Source organism: Pongo abelii, chromosome 17 (genome assembly GCF_028885655.2).
Source record: "Pongo abelii isolate AG06213 chromosome 17, NHGRI_mPonAbe1-v2.0_pri, whole genome shotgun sequence".
NCBI classification, from domain to species: domain Eukaryota; kingdom Metazoa; phylum Chordata; class Mammalia; order Primates; family Hominidae; genus Pongo; species Pongo abelii.
In genome coordinates, this window is record NC_072002.2 from 29,119,354 (window position 1) to 29,134,486 (window position 15,133).

Here is a 15,133-nt window from a genome sequence, read left to right on the forward strand (position 1 = left end):
TCTCTCCAACTAGATGCCCTGAGGACAAGGACCGCATCCTGAATTTCTTTCCATGTCCTCACACGCTACAGCACATTTCCCAGTACCAACATAGGTCCTCAGGAATAATCTCTGGTGGGTTGAAAATGGGGGCTTTGCGATTGCTGTATTTTTATCTTTGAAAATAAGGGAGCCACTTAGGGGCCCCCAGTGAGTACCTACCCACAGCAGAGTGTGGGGCTGCTTAGAGAAGCCACAATAAAAATGATGAGCAGGGCAGCAATGATGTGAAAGGCAGTTCAGGGCTGAGCTGGACTGGTGGGGGCTCAGGGGTGCTTTTGTGCTTTGTCAGCACTGGGTGTTTCAGAGAGGAGCCTCCACAGCCAGGGATGGGGCGTGTTGGAATGAACTGGGCATCCTTCAGGAAGACTTAAAACAGGGTGTCTGCAGCAGAAGGTGAAGTGAAAGCACAGCCCCTTTACCTGCCTTCCTGGCCTGGGAGGAAGACCTCTGCTGTGCTTATGCCACCTGTGAAGAGAGGCTAGCGGAGGGCCTTTGTAACACTCCACAGAACTGTGAGCTGCCCTTTAACTCTTTTGTTACTATGGCTGTCTCTCTTAGAGCAGTGTTTTTCAAAGTGCAGGTAGGCTTTGAAGTCAACTTAGTGGTTATAAAATGAAAGACCAGACGAGATGAGAGCACATCATAGGTTATAAGGATTGTTGCTTTGCTAAACTTTGGTGAGGGATATGTGTGGGTGTGCGCACGTGATAAGTTATGGAGGTGTAAAGTATGTGTCTTACTCTGGGTCATGAAAATATCTTGTACAGGAGTATAAGCTTTTATGAGTAGGGACTAAGATAGTTTCATATATTTTTATATCTTTTAATCTTTTGCTATCTTATTGCAAAGCACCTTGCACAGAAGAGGTGTTTGACAAATGTTGGAGTGAGTAAATGAGTTCATGAATGAATAGGCAGGTGGGTTTTATGTAGTCTGTTCCCTGATTCTGCCAGGTATATATGTCTAGGCACACGCGGGCAGGCAGGGCGTGACAAGTGGTGTGTACATTTACCACCCTAGGTATGACTCAGGTATGCTTGGTGCACGTATGGGTACTTTTATTTCTCTTATTAAAAAATACTTCTTAAAGCACCATATATAAATTGCCCTAGCCTCAACCAAGTGCTCCCTAAATGTTCATTAACTTTGAAAGATGGCAGTCACTTCAAAAGCAGCCTTTACACAGGAAGGGGTGCTTTTGAAAAATTCAGGGTACTGCTAATAAGCAGAGCAGCCTTATACAATTCGGCCCTTAAAAAAAAAGGGCAAATAAACTCTGCTGTTAAAAAATAAGACTCAGGTTGGAAACATGGTCCCCAGTGAACGATTAGCCAGTAGAGTCAGGCACATATCTACAGGCTCAGCGAGATAGAGAACACCAGCATTTGGAAAGATTTAAAGCAGCGGCAGCCCCACGGAAGAACACGAGTCCTGCTGAGCTCCAGCGATGATGCCAGGGAAAGTAGGTCGCGGGGGAAGTGAGGTCGGCTGGCGGGATGGGCTCCTCTCAGAGCCTGGGCAGTGTCATCCCTCCCAGTCTTCCCAAACTGCTGTCTCATACTTAGAATTAACTTTCTCAGTGTCCTTCCAAAACAAAGCAGGGATTTTAGCTGTAGGACACTGTGTGCCTGAGAATGTGGGAAGTGCCGGTGTGTCAGCAGTCACAGCACTGTGGGGGACACCTCCCAGAGCCAAGGCCAAGGGGGGACACCCGTGTGGCAGCCCCCATGCCACCGGGCACTGCCCAGAGCCAAAGCCAAGGCCCAGGCCACCCACTGGGTGCCAACAGCATGATCACCCCCTTTGAAAATGGAGATGACCCCACTGCCTGGCTTCTGTGGATGCAGGACAAGTGGATGGTCGTTTCCTCTTCTGCAGAGGTCATGCCCCTCTAGACAGCTGTCCACATTTTACCACAAACTTGAAGAAAAAAAAATCTCTCTCTTTTAAAGGGAGAATGAGAGGGAAACTTCTTGCTATTACTCTATTCTATGTTAAAGCTCACCACTTTCATTGAGAAAATCTGTAGCAAGACTTTCTATGAAAGCTCAAAATACAATTTATTTGTAGGGGAATAATTACCGACTAATAATACTGAATCAAGGCCTTTGCATATTTTAAAATTCTTGGCCAGAGAAGTCTGCTTAATAGAGTTCATAGAACTTGTTCCTTACTTTGGAAAAAGAAAGATAGGCTGAATCAAATGGAAATCTCTTTCCAAAATGGTAGAGCCTTTCAGAGGAGTGTGAAGCCAAGGAGGGTGGCCGGGTGGAGGATGAGGTGGAGGCGGCAGGTGCTGCTTGCTGGCCAGGCAGAGGCCACCACGGGGCAGGGCCGCGTCTGCTCTGTTGACTCTGTGGTTTAACACATTATTTATTTTCTTTAAAAAAATCCAGTTTACCTTTCAGACATTGATAATGATTTCTTGGCTAATGACACTGAGAAAGGAGACTGTGGTCCTTTTTCTCTTTGCCCAGAAAAGGACCGTTTAACATAGGCAAACCATCAAAGCAACTTGCAACACTTCTGCCACAGCAGAAGTGAACAGTCCTTTGAGCAAGTATGGAAAAGAGACCATGTTTCTAACCAACCACTTCTTTCCCCTACCAGTGGGGAAACCACTGTCCCTGTGCTGACTTGGCTTTCCCACTGCAGTGAGTGATTGACATCCGACAAAACATGGGTCGTTAGCTAGTTACTGGTCCCTCGTCTCTATTTCTATTATTTCCTCCTATGACACTATGAAAAAGTGAGCCCAGCAGAAGAACTGGGGCAATGTTGCCCCCCAGGGGCATTTGGCAATATCTGGGCATATTTTTGGTTGTTACAACTGAGAAGGGGACTTTCCTATTGGCACCTCATGAGTAGAGGGCAGGGATGCCGTTAAACATCCCACCACACCCAGGACAGCCCTCACAGCAAAGAATTACCTGGTCCGAGGTGTCAGTACTGAAGTTGAGGAACTTGGCTTTACAGCATTTTCCTGCGCTCATCTTTGATTCCTGCCCTGCCTAGCCCTGAGGCTCAGCATGAGTCTGTCCAGACCCTGCTGGACCATTTCTCTAGCTTCCTGCAGCGCTGTGGTCCTCGGCCCTCAGTGCACACTGGAACCAACTGGGAAGCTCTAAAAATATCTACCCAGTGCTTGGACCCAATCCAACCCCATTAATTTATCATCTGTGTGGCATGAGGCCTGGACTGCAGTCAGCGTGAAAGCTCCGCAGAGGACTCCAGCGTCCCGCCAGGGTGGAGTGCCAAGGCTCAGGGCTCCCCGCTGCTGTGGAGGAAGTACAGACCCACACCTGGAACCACGTGGCCCTCCCCACTTCCCGCCACTCCCTGTCTACTCCTCAGCTCAGCCAAACTATGTTCCTTCTGCTGGTCACATCCACCCTTTGGCCCTGTGCTGTCCTGCTTTGGGATTTGCTGGGATTCTCTATGCCTAGAATTTCCACCCCAAATCACCACGGTGGAAATACTATGAATCCAACAGTGAACCTCTCACGGCCCCCCTTCTTCCTGATGTCCTTCCTGAAGTCCCACCTAAGATTTGTGCAGTCCCTTCCTAACACCCATAGCCTTCCTACCTCTCTCAAGGGTGTTAGCACATTTGACCACATGTTGTAGTGAGTGATAAGCTTTCCTGTCCTCCCTGTTCCCCTCAATCCTCCACCACTAATCAAATCAACTCATTGAAAATTCAAGCACAACCAGCTCCCAGGGCAGCTCTTCCAGCAGCCAGCATGAGGCCTCACACATAGACAGGGTTGGAGTATATATGGCCAGCAGAGTGGTCTGACGAATGACGGAGCCAGGCCACTCTCAGGGTCCTGGGCCCCAGCCACCTGCCACCAACAGCACTGCCACTGCCATCACCTGCCCCAGCTGCCCTGTCTCTGCAGCTTGACCAGTGGCATTCCACAGCTATCACTAGCTCCTAGCAAATACTAAGCACGTGCTCTACATGCTTCCTTCTCACCTAGAACAAGAAAACTGTATTAGCCCAACAAACAGACTCGGCTTCCTCTGCCTGAACTGCCAGAGTGTCGGGTTCTCAGGTGAATTAGCTCGTAATACTAAGAGCCCGGGCCAGCAGAGGCACTCACTAGCACAGATGCTCCTGGAGCTTGGAGGTGTCCTTGCATGACAACAATTATGGCTGGTGTGGAAGGTTTGCTTGTTTGTTTAATCCTTATCACTCCAAACTTTAGATGAAGATTGTAAAATGACTCATGAATGTATTTGCAGCGTCAGGGGTGAGTAAAGCAGACATGGACATGCTGATCACCCCTAAAAAGAAGATATTCTGAACTCTTCACATTTGCACAGACTACATATAGCTGTGAGACCACAGGGGAAAGAGCTCAGGAGGGGGCACAGGTGTCCAGCCCTAGGGTACAGCCTGTGGGAGTTGGCCCTGACTGCTCTATCACCTGGGATCAGCAAACACCTGGTGCTGTCTCCTGCACCGTCAGGGGCAGCGTCTGCTGACTTCTCCTGGAGATGCTTGGAAGGAGCCTGTGCTCACAGAGCTTTCCGAGGGTGGGACGTGTTGATACACTGTACTCTCCAGCCTCGAGAACCTTCCCCATGAAACCACGGAGAGGAGAAGGGCCAGCACACACAATTCGGTTGACACAAGAGGCAGAGAGCCAAAAAGAACAAAACAAGCAAGACAGTTCCCTTAGAAGTATCACCTCCCGAGATTACATTTACTGTTGCACTTCAGCCTGCCTTTCATCCCCTGCTGCGACAGGACTGGAGCTAGCCTGTAGTGCAGACCACCCAGTTGTCATTTCTGTTGTTAGGAGTCTACCCTTTATCAGGTTTGTTCAATCAGCTTCCCAAAGGTATCTATTAGGAACACTCAGTGGCTTCCTGAGCTGATAGCCAGATCTTTGCCTGAGCTCTCTCTTATTAAAAGGATACCTGGGGGCATGTGGGGGCATGGTGAGGGCAGGAAGTTGAAATGAAGAGACTGATTCTCCAGAACTTAGGGCCTAGAGATAGCAAACCTGAATTCCAAAATGTCTCTGCTACTTACCAACCGTATGTGGCCTTGGGTAAGTACTGAACCTCTTTGGGCCTCAGCTTCATCGTTTATGTAGGAATTCAGCTCCACATAGATTCTCTGATCTCCTGTGGTTCACCAGGCTCCAGGTAAGGGACTGGGCCACAGAGATGAGCAGGAGAAGGGCTTGCCTTCGGGTCTGCCTTTTAAAGGCAAGTGGGCAGGTCCTCACTCCTGACTGTCGCATGATAACTGCTGCACAAGACCACTGGCCTCGCCCTCACCGACCCCATGGGGAAGTCAGGAGAATCAGATGCAGAAGCTTGCAGAATGCCAGAGCTTCACATATGGAGGCTGTTACTGTCATCATTATAACCATAACCCTATGCAGGTCAGCCCGATAATAAGAGGACAGAAAAAATACTGGGGGCTGGTCTAATTTCTGAGTTGACAAATGCTAATGCAACTTGATAGTTACTGTTTAATTCCCAAGAGTTTGAGAGACTTTAAGTATATTTTGCTTAAATGTTGGATTACTACAACCCCCAAATTATTTCAGGTGCATGTATTAAATTAGGCTTTTCATCTTGCACTGTAGGTGGCTGAGTTTGTACAGTCTCTTCTGGGCTGTGAAGAGCATGCCAAGTGCTTTAAGAAAGAGGTAAGAGATGCAAAAATTATATAAATATAAATATATATATGTATTTCTTTCTATATTTCTAGACCCAGAAGTGTATTGTTTTCATTTACTTAAGTGTAAATAAATACAATTTGGGGGCAGCAAGAGAAAGGAGATCCAGCAGGAATAGAGCCCAATTGTGCACTGTGAGACCAAGTGGGGTCGGTCTCCGCCTTCAGTCCTCTAATATTTTGCTAGGTTTTGTTGCAGAATGCCATGGTGCTTGGTGCATACAGCATGCTCAGTACATATACTATTTGCTGGAAGAGTAAATGAACAAGATAATTAATTAACACCTATCAGTGTCATGAGGCCTCTCCATTGGTGGCTTGAAGCCATTTGGGGGAAGGCAGGAATCCTCCCTTGGGATTGCACCTGGGAAAGAGAGTAGATTTGTCTACTCCAAAGTCAGCATGGGACCCTCCTATCTATCCCTGCCCTGCATTTGCTTCCAGAGAAGCCCCAAATCCTTCTACAGGGTTTCTATCTCCCGCCCCCTCTTGGTTGGGAATGTACTGAACTGCTTCGCATATTTCCTGGAATTAGTATCCATAGCTATAAGGGCCCTGGAAGAGACTGGACCAGCTACAGAATGATGCACATAGTAATCCCAGTGATTGTGTATCAGGGGCTTGCCACATGCCAGGCCTGGTGCTAAGCATTTTACAACCATTGTCCTTTGATCCTTGTGACAACTCTACAATGGCAGCTTATCGATGAAGAAGCTCAGTCCCAGGAAGGTTAGGCAGAGCAAGAAAAAGGCAAGAAAAGTCGGATTCCAGCTCATATCCATCTGAGAGCTCAGAGCCTCTGTCGCTGCTCTAGAACTTTCCAAGAAAACCACCCTCGTAGAAACTGAAAGGCAGCACATACATCTCTCTCTCTCAGGTTCAGAGCATGCATGGGTTAAGGGAAGTGCTCACGGAGTTTTGGGTTCTGGACCCCTCCGAGCACAGTAGAGGAGCTCAGCATAAAGGTCGGATAGCCTCAGTCTGGGTAGCTGCTACATGTGGGGTTCGCCTGGCTCTGCTTGAGCTCAGCATGGCTTGGGCATATTTGGCCACGCTCACACATACAGTCCACTCTGCAGGTAGCAATGACCAAGGCCTGCTTTGTCCTCAAGTCTGCCCACATAGGGGAAGAGGATGTGGCTTTTTGCAGGTTGAGTTGCTTATATTTGGCACTCACTGACCAGTATTGTCACTTTAGGCAGATAGCTGAACCTCTCTTATCCCTCCTCTCTGAAACACAGATTTACGAGAGGGGCCCTTAAAGATTAGGATGAGCATGTTTGAAGCACTGAGCCCTGTTCTTGTCCCAAAGTAGGGGCTTAATAAAGGCAGCAGTATATAGCAGAGGGTCTCCTCTGGGCTCCAACAAGCTCTGCCAGAAATCCCAACTTTGCCCCTTAGAAGCTGTGTGAGCTTGGGCAAGTCATTAAGCTTGCAATTCCAGGTTTCCTCACCTATATTACAGGGTTATCAGGAGGATCAAACCCATATAATAGATTACTGTAGCTCCATAAATGTTAGCTGTTGTCATCACCATCATGACCTTATTCTTAGGACAATGGGCTATTTGGACAGCGGTTTTTGCCTAAAAATGCTGGAGCTTAGCCAGGTCAGGGTATGGATGTAGGCACATTCTCCTCTGCCTTGGGGAAAATGCCTTTTTCCAAGGGAAAAAGTGCTTCCTCCTCTAGATGGATGAGTCCCTATCAGACAATATATCATAAATGCACAGGAAAGTTTTAAAAACTTTTTTAAATGTTGTAACTTTAAAACCCTACCCCTGGGGTCCCAGGGTAATTCTATCAGTGAGACATTGACACTACAGGATTCTTCTTCTTCTCCTTCTTCTTCCTCTTCTTCTTCTTCTTCTCCTTCTTCCTCTTCCCCTCCCTCTTCCTCCTCTTCTTCCTCTTCTTCCTCTTCCTCTTCTTCCTCTTCCTCTTCTTCCTCTTCTTCATCTTCTCCTTCTTCTCCTTCTTCTCCTTCTCCTTCTCCTTCCTTCTTCTTCCTTCTTCTTCCTTCTTCTTCCTTATTCTTCCTTTTTTTTTTTTTGAGGTGGAATCTCTATCTGTTGCCCAGGCTGGAATGCAGTGGGATGATCTTGTCTCACTGCAACCTCTGCCTCCCAAGTTCAAGCGATTCTGCTGCCTGAGTAGCTGGGACTACAGGCGCATGCCACCACGCCTGGCTAATTTTCGTATTTTCAGTAGAGATGGAGCGGGGGGAGGGTCTCACCATGTTGGCCAGGCTGGTCCCAAACTCGTGACCTTAATTGATCTGCCCACCTCAGCTTCCCAAAGTGCTGGGATTACAGACATGAGCCACCATGACTAGCTGGGGTTTGTATTATTAAATTTGAAAAGGTTTAGAATCACAGTTCTAAGTTCGTGGAAGAATGTTTCCATAGAAAACCCTTCCATTCCTGCCTTCTTGGTTCTGGAGCCAGGAATCATCTGAGCCAGGCTGTGTCAATCAGAGATGCTGCAGCAGTCCCAGGAGTTGTGCTGAGGTCACTGGGGCATCAAGAAGCTAGGGAAAGCAGCCTACACGGTGGCCACTGCCATCCTGTGAGTCTTGGGGAAGCTATTACTTTCATGCTGTAATATTCTTTTTAATTTAAAAATATTTAATTGTCAAAACAAGTTTGAATATATTCAAAGTGTATAATGTGATGATTTGATATACATATACAATGCGTGATGATTACCAAAGTCAAATTCACTCTTTGCATTACCACCCATGCCATACATCAGAGCCCCAGATCTTGTTCATCTGGAGCCAGGAATCATTCTGTGCAAGTTCTGAAATATATTTTTAAAGTTTAATAAATAAAACATTTATTTTATATGTATTTTTGCTTATAATGGTACGTATTCTTTAAAAAATTTAAATACAGGGAAGTTGAAAGGATTAAATAAAAACTAACCACTATTCTACCATCCAAAGATAATTTCAGTTAACATTTGGTGTAAAGACTTCAAATATTTTAAATATGCATATGTATACATGCAGCCATGCATGTTTAATTGTACAAAGTAAAACTGAAATCTTTCTCTATCATATACCACGTTCTGTTGTTTACTGATCTACAAAAAAAAATTCCTAAATCATTAAATGTTTCATAGAGAGTTGATTTTGGGTGACTGCATAGTGGCCCACTCTGACTATAGTATTATTTACTTCTGATATTATTGGGAACACTGAGTTGCTTTCAAGATTTCAGTATTATAAATAATACTAGCATATACACATTGCACATTATTCTCTTGGGAAAAATTCCTGGAGATTTACTTGGTTTTAAGGCTCTTGATACAAATTCAAGCCAACCTTTTTAAAAGACGACAATAGAAATTTAGCCTGGGAACAGTTCGTGTATATTGAATTCGTATTTAACAGCATGAGCACCTTTTTAATTTAACTTCAAAGTTCTAGAAGAAAGAATTGGAGTGGAGCAATGGTTGTAACTAAGCCGAGTGAGAGCTACCGTCATTCTCTCTCACTGGTGAGCTCAACACGGAGGCGATGACGGGTTCTGCGTCACACTCAGAACCTAAGTGTTACTGGTGAGTAAACAGGCTTCCGCGACAAAACATTTTTATTTGTGTCTATTTATGTATTTGCAGCAGATCGATGGCAAAGCCTTCCTGCTTCTGACACAGACGGACATTGTCAAAGTGATGAAGATCAAACTGGGCCCAGCACTGAAGATTTACAACTCTATCCTGATGTTCAGGAATTCCCAGGAACTCCCTGAAGAAGATATTGTCTCAGGCCAAGAAGTCAGGGGATGAATGGGCTCCCTGAACTTCCTCTGGCACCAAGACCTGCGCTCTTTCAGCAATAAAAGTGGAGCACATTAATTTGATGTGCATGTCCTCATGGCCATATCCACATTGAATCTGGACTTTTTAAAGTGTCTGTGATTTGTTTACATGTTTAGAGGATTTTGATGACTGGTCCAGTGCCAATGACTCAGAGGCTTAGGCCCATCTGTGGGTTTGGTTTACAAACATTGTTATCTTTGGTGGGATCCGTTCAGCTCTAATGTGTTTGCAAGACAGACCAAAGAAGCCCACACGTCCACCTTTATTCTTCTCCATCACCAGAAAAGAAACCATTTTCCATTTTACAAGCATAACACTCTCAAGTGGTAAAATAGTAGAAAAGCAGTGTTCATGAATACATCGTTAATGTTTTTACCAGAACAACATCGAGCTTGGCTCAGATCTGCCACGGAGCACAGCTAGTCTAAGAGCTAGAGGCCTGGTGCTTTCAAAAGACTTCATGTGAGATTTTTGTGTACTTTACTCAGGAAAGTGTGAATCTCTAAAAAATAATAATAATAAGCACATGTTTTCATGATTCATTAATTCTCCTTTTTGTTCCATTAACCATTTCTTGGTTGTGCTCCCAAGGTTTCCTGGAGCCTCCACAAAGGAGTGTGGCCAGGAGTAACGAGAGGATGGTCAGGTGGGCACTTCCAAAAGCTGGAGAGACCCTTCTGAGGACCCTCCACCATCAGCGGGGCCTCAGGGGACCCTGTCCTAACACTGGTGTGACTGCTGGGCCAGACGCTCACCTGCACAGAACGCCTCCCTGCTCCCACTCTGAAGGGCATTTCAGAATTGATTCATTTCCACTGCAGTCTGCCAGAACCCCTGTAATAAGGAGCTGGTGTTATATTACATCTGGGGCTGTGTGCCTCTTTACAAATGGAGACAAACTATTCAAAGGGAAGATCTCTAAAGTAGGGAGCATGGTACTTATTCTTTGTTTGAAACATTCCGATTTGTTGTCAGGCCTTATGTGTTTTTTGTAAGTGATTGTATCGGAGGCTTAAGTTGTGTGGAATCAGTCCCACAGTTTTGAAAGACAAGTACCTCTTTTCTGACACTTCTTACTACTTTTACAGGTAGTAACAGCTACAAACGCTCTCCCAGAAGTGGAGAACCACCATTTTTGGGTGGGGAGAAAGAGGAAGAGGTTGTATGTCCACTTGCTTCATTAAGAATGTTAAGGTTTAAGAAAGCTGATTCTGCTTGGAGAATTTCTCAAGCTTTACATTTTTTTTTTCACTGAAGAAAATAAACAAACTCTAAGAGGTGTGCATATATAACATTTCTTTAGATATTTACCTAAATGGAATCTTAATATATTATTGGTTGATGCAAATTTTGTTTCTGTGGAGTTTTGTTTGTTGTTTTGCTTTTTGTAGACTGCCATGTGCAATTAAAATTCCTGCTTCTGCCATGTTAAAATTTTAATATATTTTAAATGATAATAAACAGAGAAAACAAAATTTATACCTCACTATCTTAATGCATATGTTGTTATGACCTGTGCCCATGCCACAGCATGGAGTCTGTTTTTTGTCAGCCATGGAAGAACAGAGGTAATTCTGCCCACATTAGCTAGCAAGGAAGTCAGCCATTTTTGAGTGCTGTCTTTCTTGGGATATATTTCCCAAGGGAAGCAGGTTTAGGTGTTAATAATTTGAGAGATTAAATGGGAGTTTTTAAAATTAATAAGAACCTCAAAATTGCTTATTGTATAGGTTCCATGGAAGACCTGAGATTTGTGGTTCATATATCTAACACATGTCATTTCAGCAGTAGGGCCTCGAACAGGTTGCATAATACGAAGTCAAATGGAGTTGAACTATTGTGCTCCTAGGAGACAGTGTGATCAGACAGGAAGGGATCGATCCAGGTATCTAGCTGCCTGCCAGACACCCCTACATTGTCACTCAAGCACCTCAACCTTGAGGTATTCAACAGGGAGCTTTGATCCCTCCATTCTAATACTCCTCACCAAGTGAACGACGCCATCATCAGAGCAGCTGCTCAAGCCAGCCTGGAAACTCAAATCACCTGCCTTTTTGTCCCTTTTTGTGGTAGAATTCTTCTTCTACCAACACAAAATCACTGGAGTTAGGAGGAGATGTGTAGTCAGCACTGGAGAGCTGGCCCAGGCAGGCCCTGGCACACTGCAGACACCACAACCCAGCCAGTGCCCACCTTTTAGACATCTTCTGTTCCTGTCCACATCCAGGCTGGATTTGCACGGAGCTTCTTTATTTCTCCAGACTCACCCTGCTCCCAGGCCCCACTTTGTATCTGTGGGTCCTCTGCATAAGGCCATCTCACCCCTCCTCTTCCCACTTCTCAGTAGTCTTTCTGGACTCCATCACTATTCGGTTCCTGACTCACTTAAGAGCCCCACAGCAGCCTGCTCCTCCCCGTTGCATTGCTGTTCACTATTGTTATTACTTGTCTCTCATCCTTAGCCTAGAAGATCTGAGGGGACAAAGACTGGGTCTGGCATGCACATCATTTATTCTAAGCACCTAGCATAGGATCTGGCACTTACTTGGCACACAGTAAGTGATTTGTTGTATCAATGAACAAAGCGAGCCAACCCAAATCAATGCAAATCTCAGCTCTGCAACTTCCTAAATAGGTGTAACCTCTCTATAAATGAGAAAATAATACCTTCTCCAGGGTTTTGTAAAATTTTATTTTGGGGATGTCTGCATGGATGTGAGTGTAAACAGCACATATAAGGTGCTGACACCTGACAGCAGCCATTAAATAGGCGTCAGGAAAACAACAGGAACAAAAGTCCATTCCTTTAAGTCGACAGAAGACCAGACTTCCAGGAATCTCCTGGAACAAACCCCTTAAGTTTGCATCAAGCCTGACACAGCCTTCAAGGACCCCGCAGGGCCCACTCTTCTAGGTGTCACTCATGTTTGGAGGAGCCCCTGGGGTGCTGTCAAGGGGCCCCAACTGCCTTGGACCACCTACATCCAGCTTCCTCCACCCAGCTCCCTTCCCCCTCTCCTGATGCTCTGCAGGAAGGTTTGCAACATAAGAGTTGAGATTGTTCACTCTGCCAGGAGGACCCCCACCACTCAGGGGCCAAGCAGCACCCAGATACGGCACAGGTGGCTTGAAGACCTTGCTGCTCGTGGGCACAGCCTCAGCCTCTGACTCTGCTCCTCTTTTCCTGATCCCCCTGGAATGTGAATTGAGTCAGGGACAAAGGAAAAAATTATCAACAGGGCTTCAAGAAATACAAACTTCCAGGTTATTAGAAAGAGTTCCCCCCAAGGACCATTTGTACATCACAATCATAAGTACACACCATGATGCTGGAAATTAGATCATTAGCATGAATCCTAAGGGAGCTTAGGACTTCTGAGACTAGAGTCTTTGAAGGCCTATAATTTTAGATAACTCTCGCAAAAAAATAAAATAAATTTCTCTCACTTCCAGCAGCCCTAGGATATTAAAAAAAAAATCTATTATTCACAATCTCTGAACACCGCTTCTCCCTTGTGATTACGATTCCTGACCTTGTAGAACCCACGTACCAAAGCATTTCTAAGAGTGACAGTAAAAGAGATTGATTCATTGTTAACACAGGATTCCAAGTCATGACAGCTTTCTTTTGCTGAGCACTGACTTTCAAATACACCTGGGATTTCTTGGACAAGTCATCTTTGTCCAAAGAATCTCCATCTTTTGAGTAAGAGTTGGAGGCAGTGAAGGATCGTGGAAAGTGCTGGGGCTTTGGAATGAGGCCCAGGGTTGAGCCCTGAGTCCTACACCTTGTCTTGTTGTAGAAGTCAGTCTTAACCACCCAGCACATGACTGACTTGCCATATTTACTTATTTCTTTTGGAATGTTGAATTTTGCTTCATTTTAAGGAATATTCAGTTTGTCTCTGCAATTCCTAAGGCTGAAGAATGTGTTCTTGACTATGAAGTGTTCCTATGAATATATTCTTAATATTTGAGAATATATTCTTTGTGAATATTTTCTCTTGTAAATATTCCTCTTAAAAACACTCTTATAAATATATTCATGAAGAATATAATTGTTAATTGATTCTTAAATATTCAGAATTCTTATATATTCTTCCTATGAGTAAATATGTTAATGAATAATATATTCATAAGAAATCTTTCTTCAAAAATATGTTCTTGCTAAACTCTCTCAGTCTGTTTCTCTCCACCCTTCATTTTCCAGCTGCAACAGGAGCTGGGACAGCACAATGTCTCTACAGTGATGCTGTGAAGACAAAACAAAAACCTATTAACTGAAACTCAAGAGTTGCCAAGTAAATTTGCTGACTGAGTTAACAAGTAAATCCGCTGACTGAGCCATTTGGTGAATTGGCGATCAACAATTTGGTTTCTCAGTGAAATTGCCTGCTTCCAGTCCTTGCACCATAGATTCCTTTCAGGCAGACAATGGACTTTGAATCTAGTGATCGATAAAACACACCCCTGCTGCCACTGAGAGGCTGGGATGCACAGGTGTGTCCAGAGAGTGGTTAAGAGGCTGTGAAGGCTCAGCACTTGAATGATGAGAGTTGAGGACCAAGCCAGCACACTAACAGCAGATGTCTCCCTCCCTTGGGCCCACAGTGTGCTGAGGGACAAAGCTGCAGATATCCCAATCACTGTGTGTGATGCTGGCACACAGAAATGACAGGAAAATCGAGGCAGGTCAGGGAGAAGGGTGGCAAGGTAATAAAGTTTAAGAACAACCTTTAAAAGGAAATGAAAAGCAAAAGGTGGCAGAAATGGGACTTTGAGTTTAAAATACTGAGTTTATTTTTCTCCAAATAGTTTTATTTCATGGGATCAGACCAGTTGCTTTGTGCTTTGTTTTGCCTACAAGGCAATACCCATCAATTCCTCGTTTACTTCAGTTTGAAATTAGATTACATTCCCTTTGATTTAGGAATCTAGGCATCAAGGCAAATTGATGCAAGAAGAACACAAAGTGCTGAGAAATCCCAGGTTAAACTTAGATATTCCTACAATACACTGAACTGCAACCATTTAACTGCAACTAATGGCTGTTGTATTAAATATGCATGGGGATTATTTGGATATGCAGAAGCCTGTATTTTACTGTGAAATGCTGGGGCCCAAAAGGTCTTTCAGTAGGAAAAAAAAAAACCATCAAAAATTATTAGCTAATATTAACTCAATTTCATTTAAAAAATAAATAAGGTGTTTTTACAGGATCTCTACCTGAAAATGCACAGGTGTCTCCACCAGCTAGTTATGTGCCTGGGTCAGATTTGTGTGGCATCTGGCTTCCGTGGAGGCAGTTGTTTATAAATTGTTTCATGATTTGAGGTTGGGATCTTCTCTGATAATTTGCCTCAGAAGGGAGTGAAGGTTTTGTTTTGTTTTGTTTCCAAGAAGAAGTAATTTGAATTTAATTTGGTCTGGCTTCTCCAATAAGAGTCAACAAGCCAATCAAAAATTCTTTTATTAAAGAAAAACTCACTCAGACAGGTTACTTGGCGTTGGTAATTGAATTCTTCTTTCATTCAGTTTTTTTTTCAACCAATTTGCAAAGTTATCC

At 44.5% G+C, this 15,133-nt stretch overlaps 1 protein-coding gene across 3 annotated transcripts in view; it reads left to right on the forward strand.

Moving 5' to 3' along the window:
* Window positions 1-9,608, forward strand: part of L3MBTL4 (L3MBTL histone methyl-lysine binding protein 4) — a 461,605-nt gene extending 451,997 nt beyond the window's left edge. For 2 of the 3 annotated variants that reach the window (XM_024235921.3, XM_054537672.2), the window contains 2 exons: window positions 5,652-5,714; window positions 9,367-9,608. In XM_024235921.3, the coding sequence (XP_024091689.2) occupies window positions 5,652-5,714; window positions 9,367-9,534 (231 nt within the window). In that variant the 3' untranslated portion in view covers window positions 9,535-9,608. The remainder of the gene's footprint in view (window positions 1-5,651; window positions 5,715-9,366) is intronic. The other variant, XR_008515838.2, reaches the window with a different exon arrangement.
* The last annotated feature ends 5,525 nt before the right edge of the window (window positions 9,609-15,133 follow it).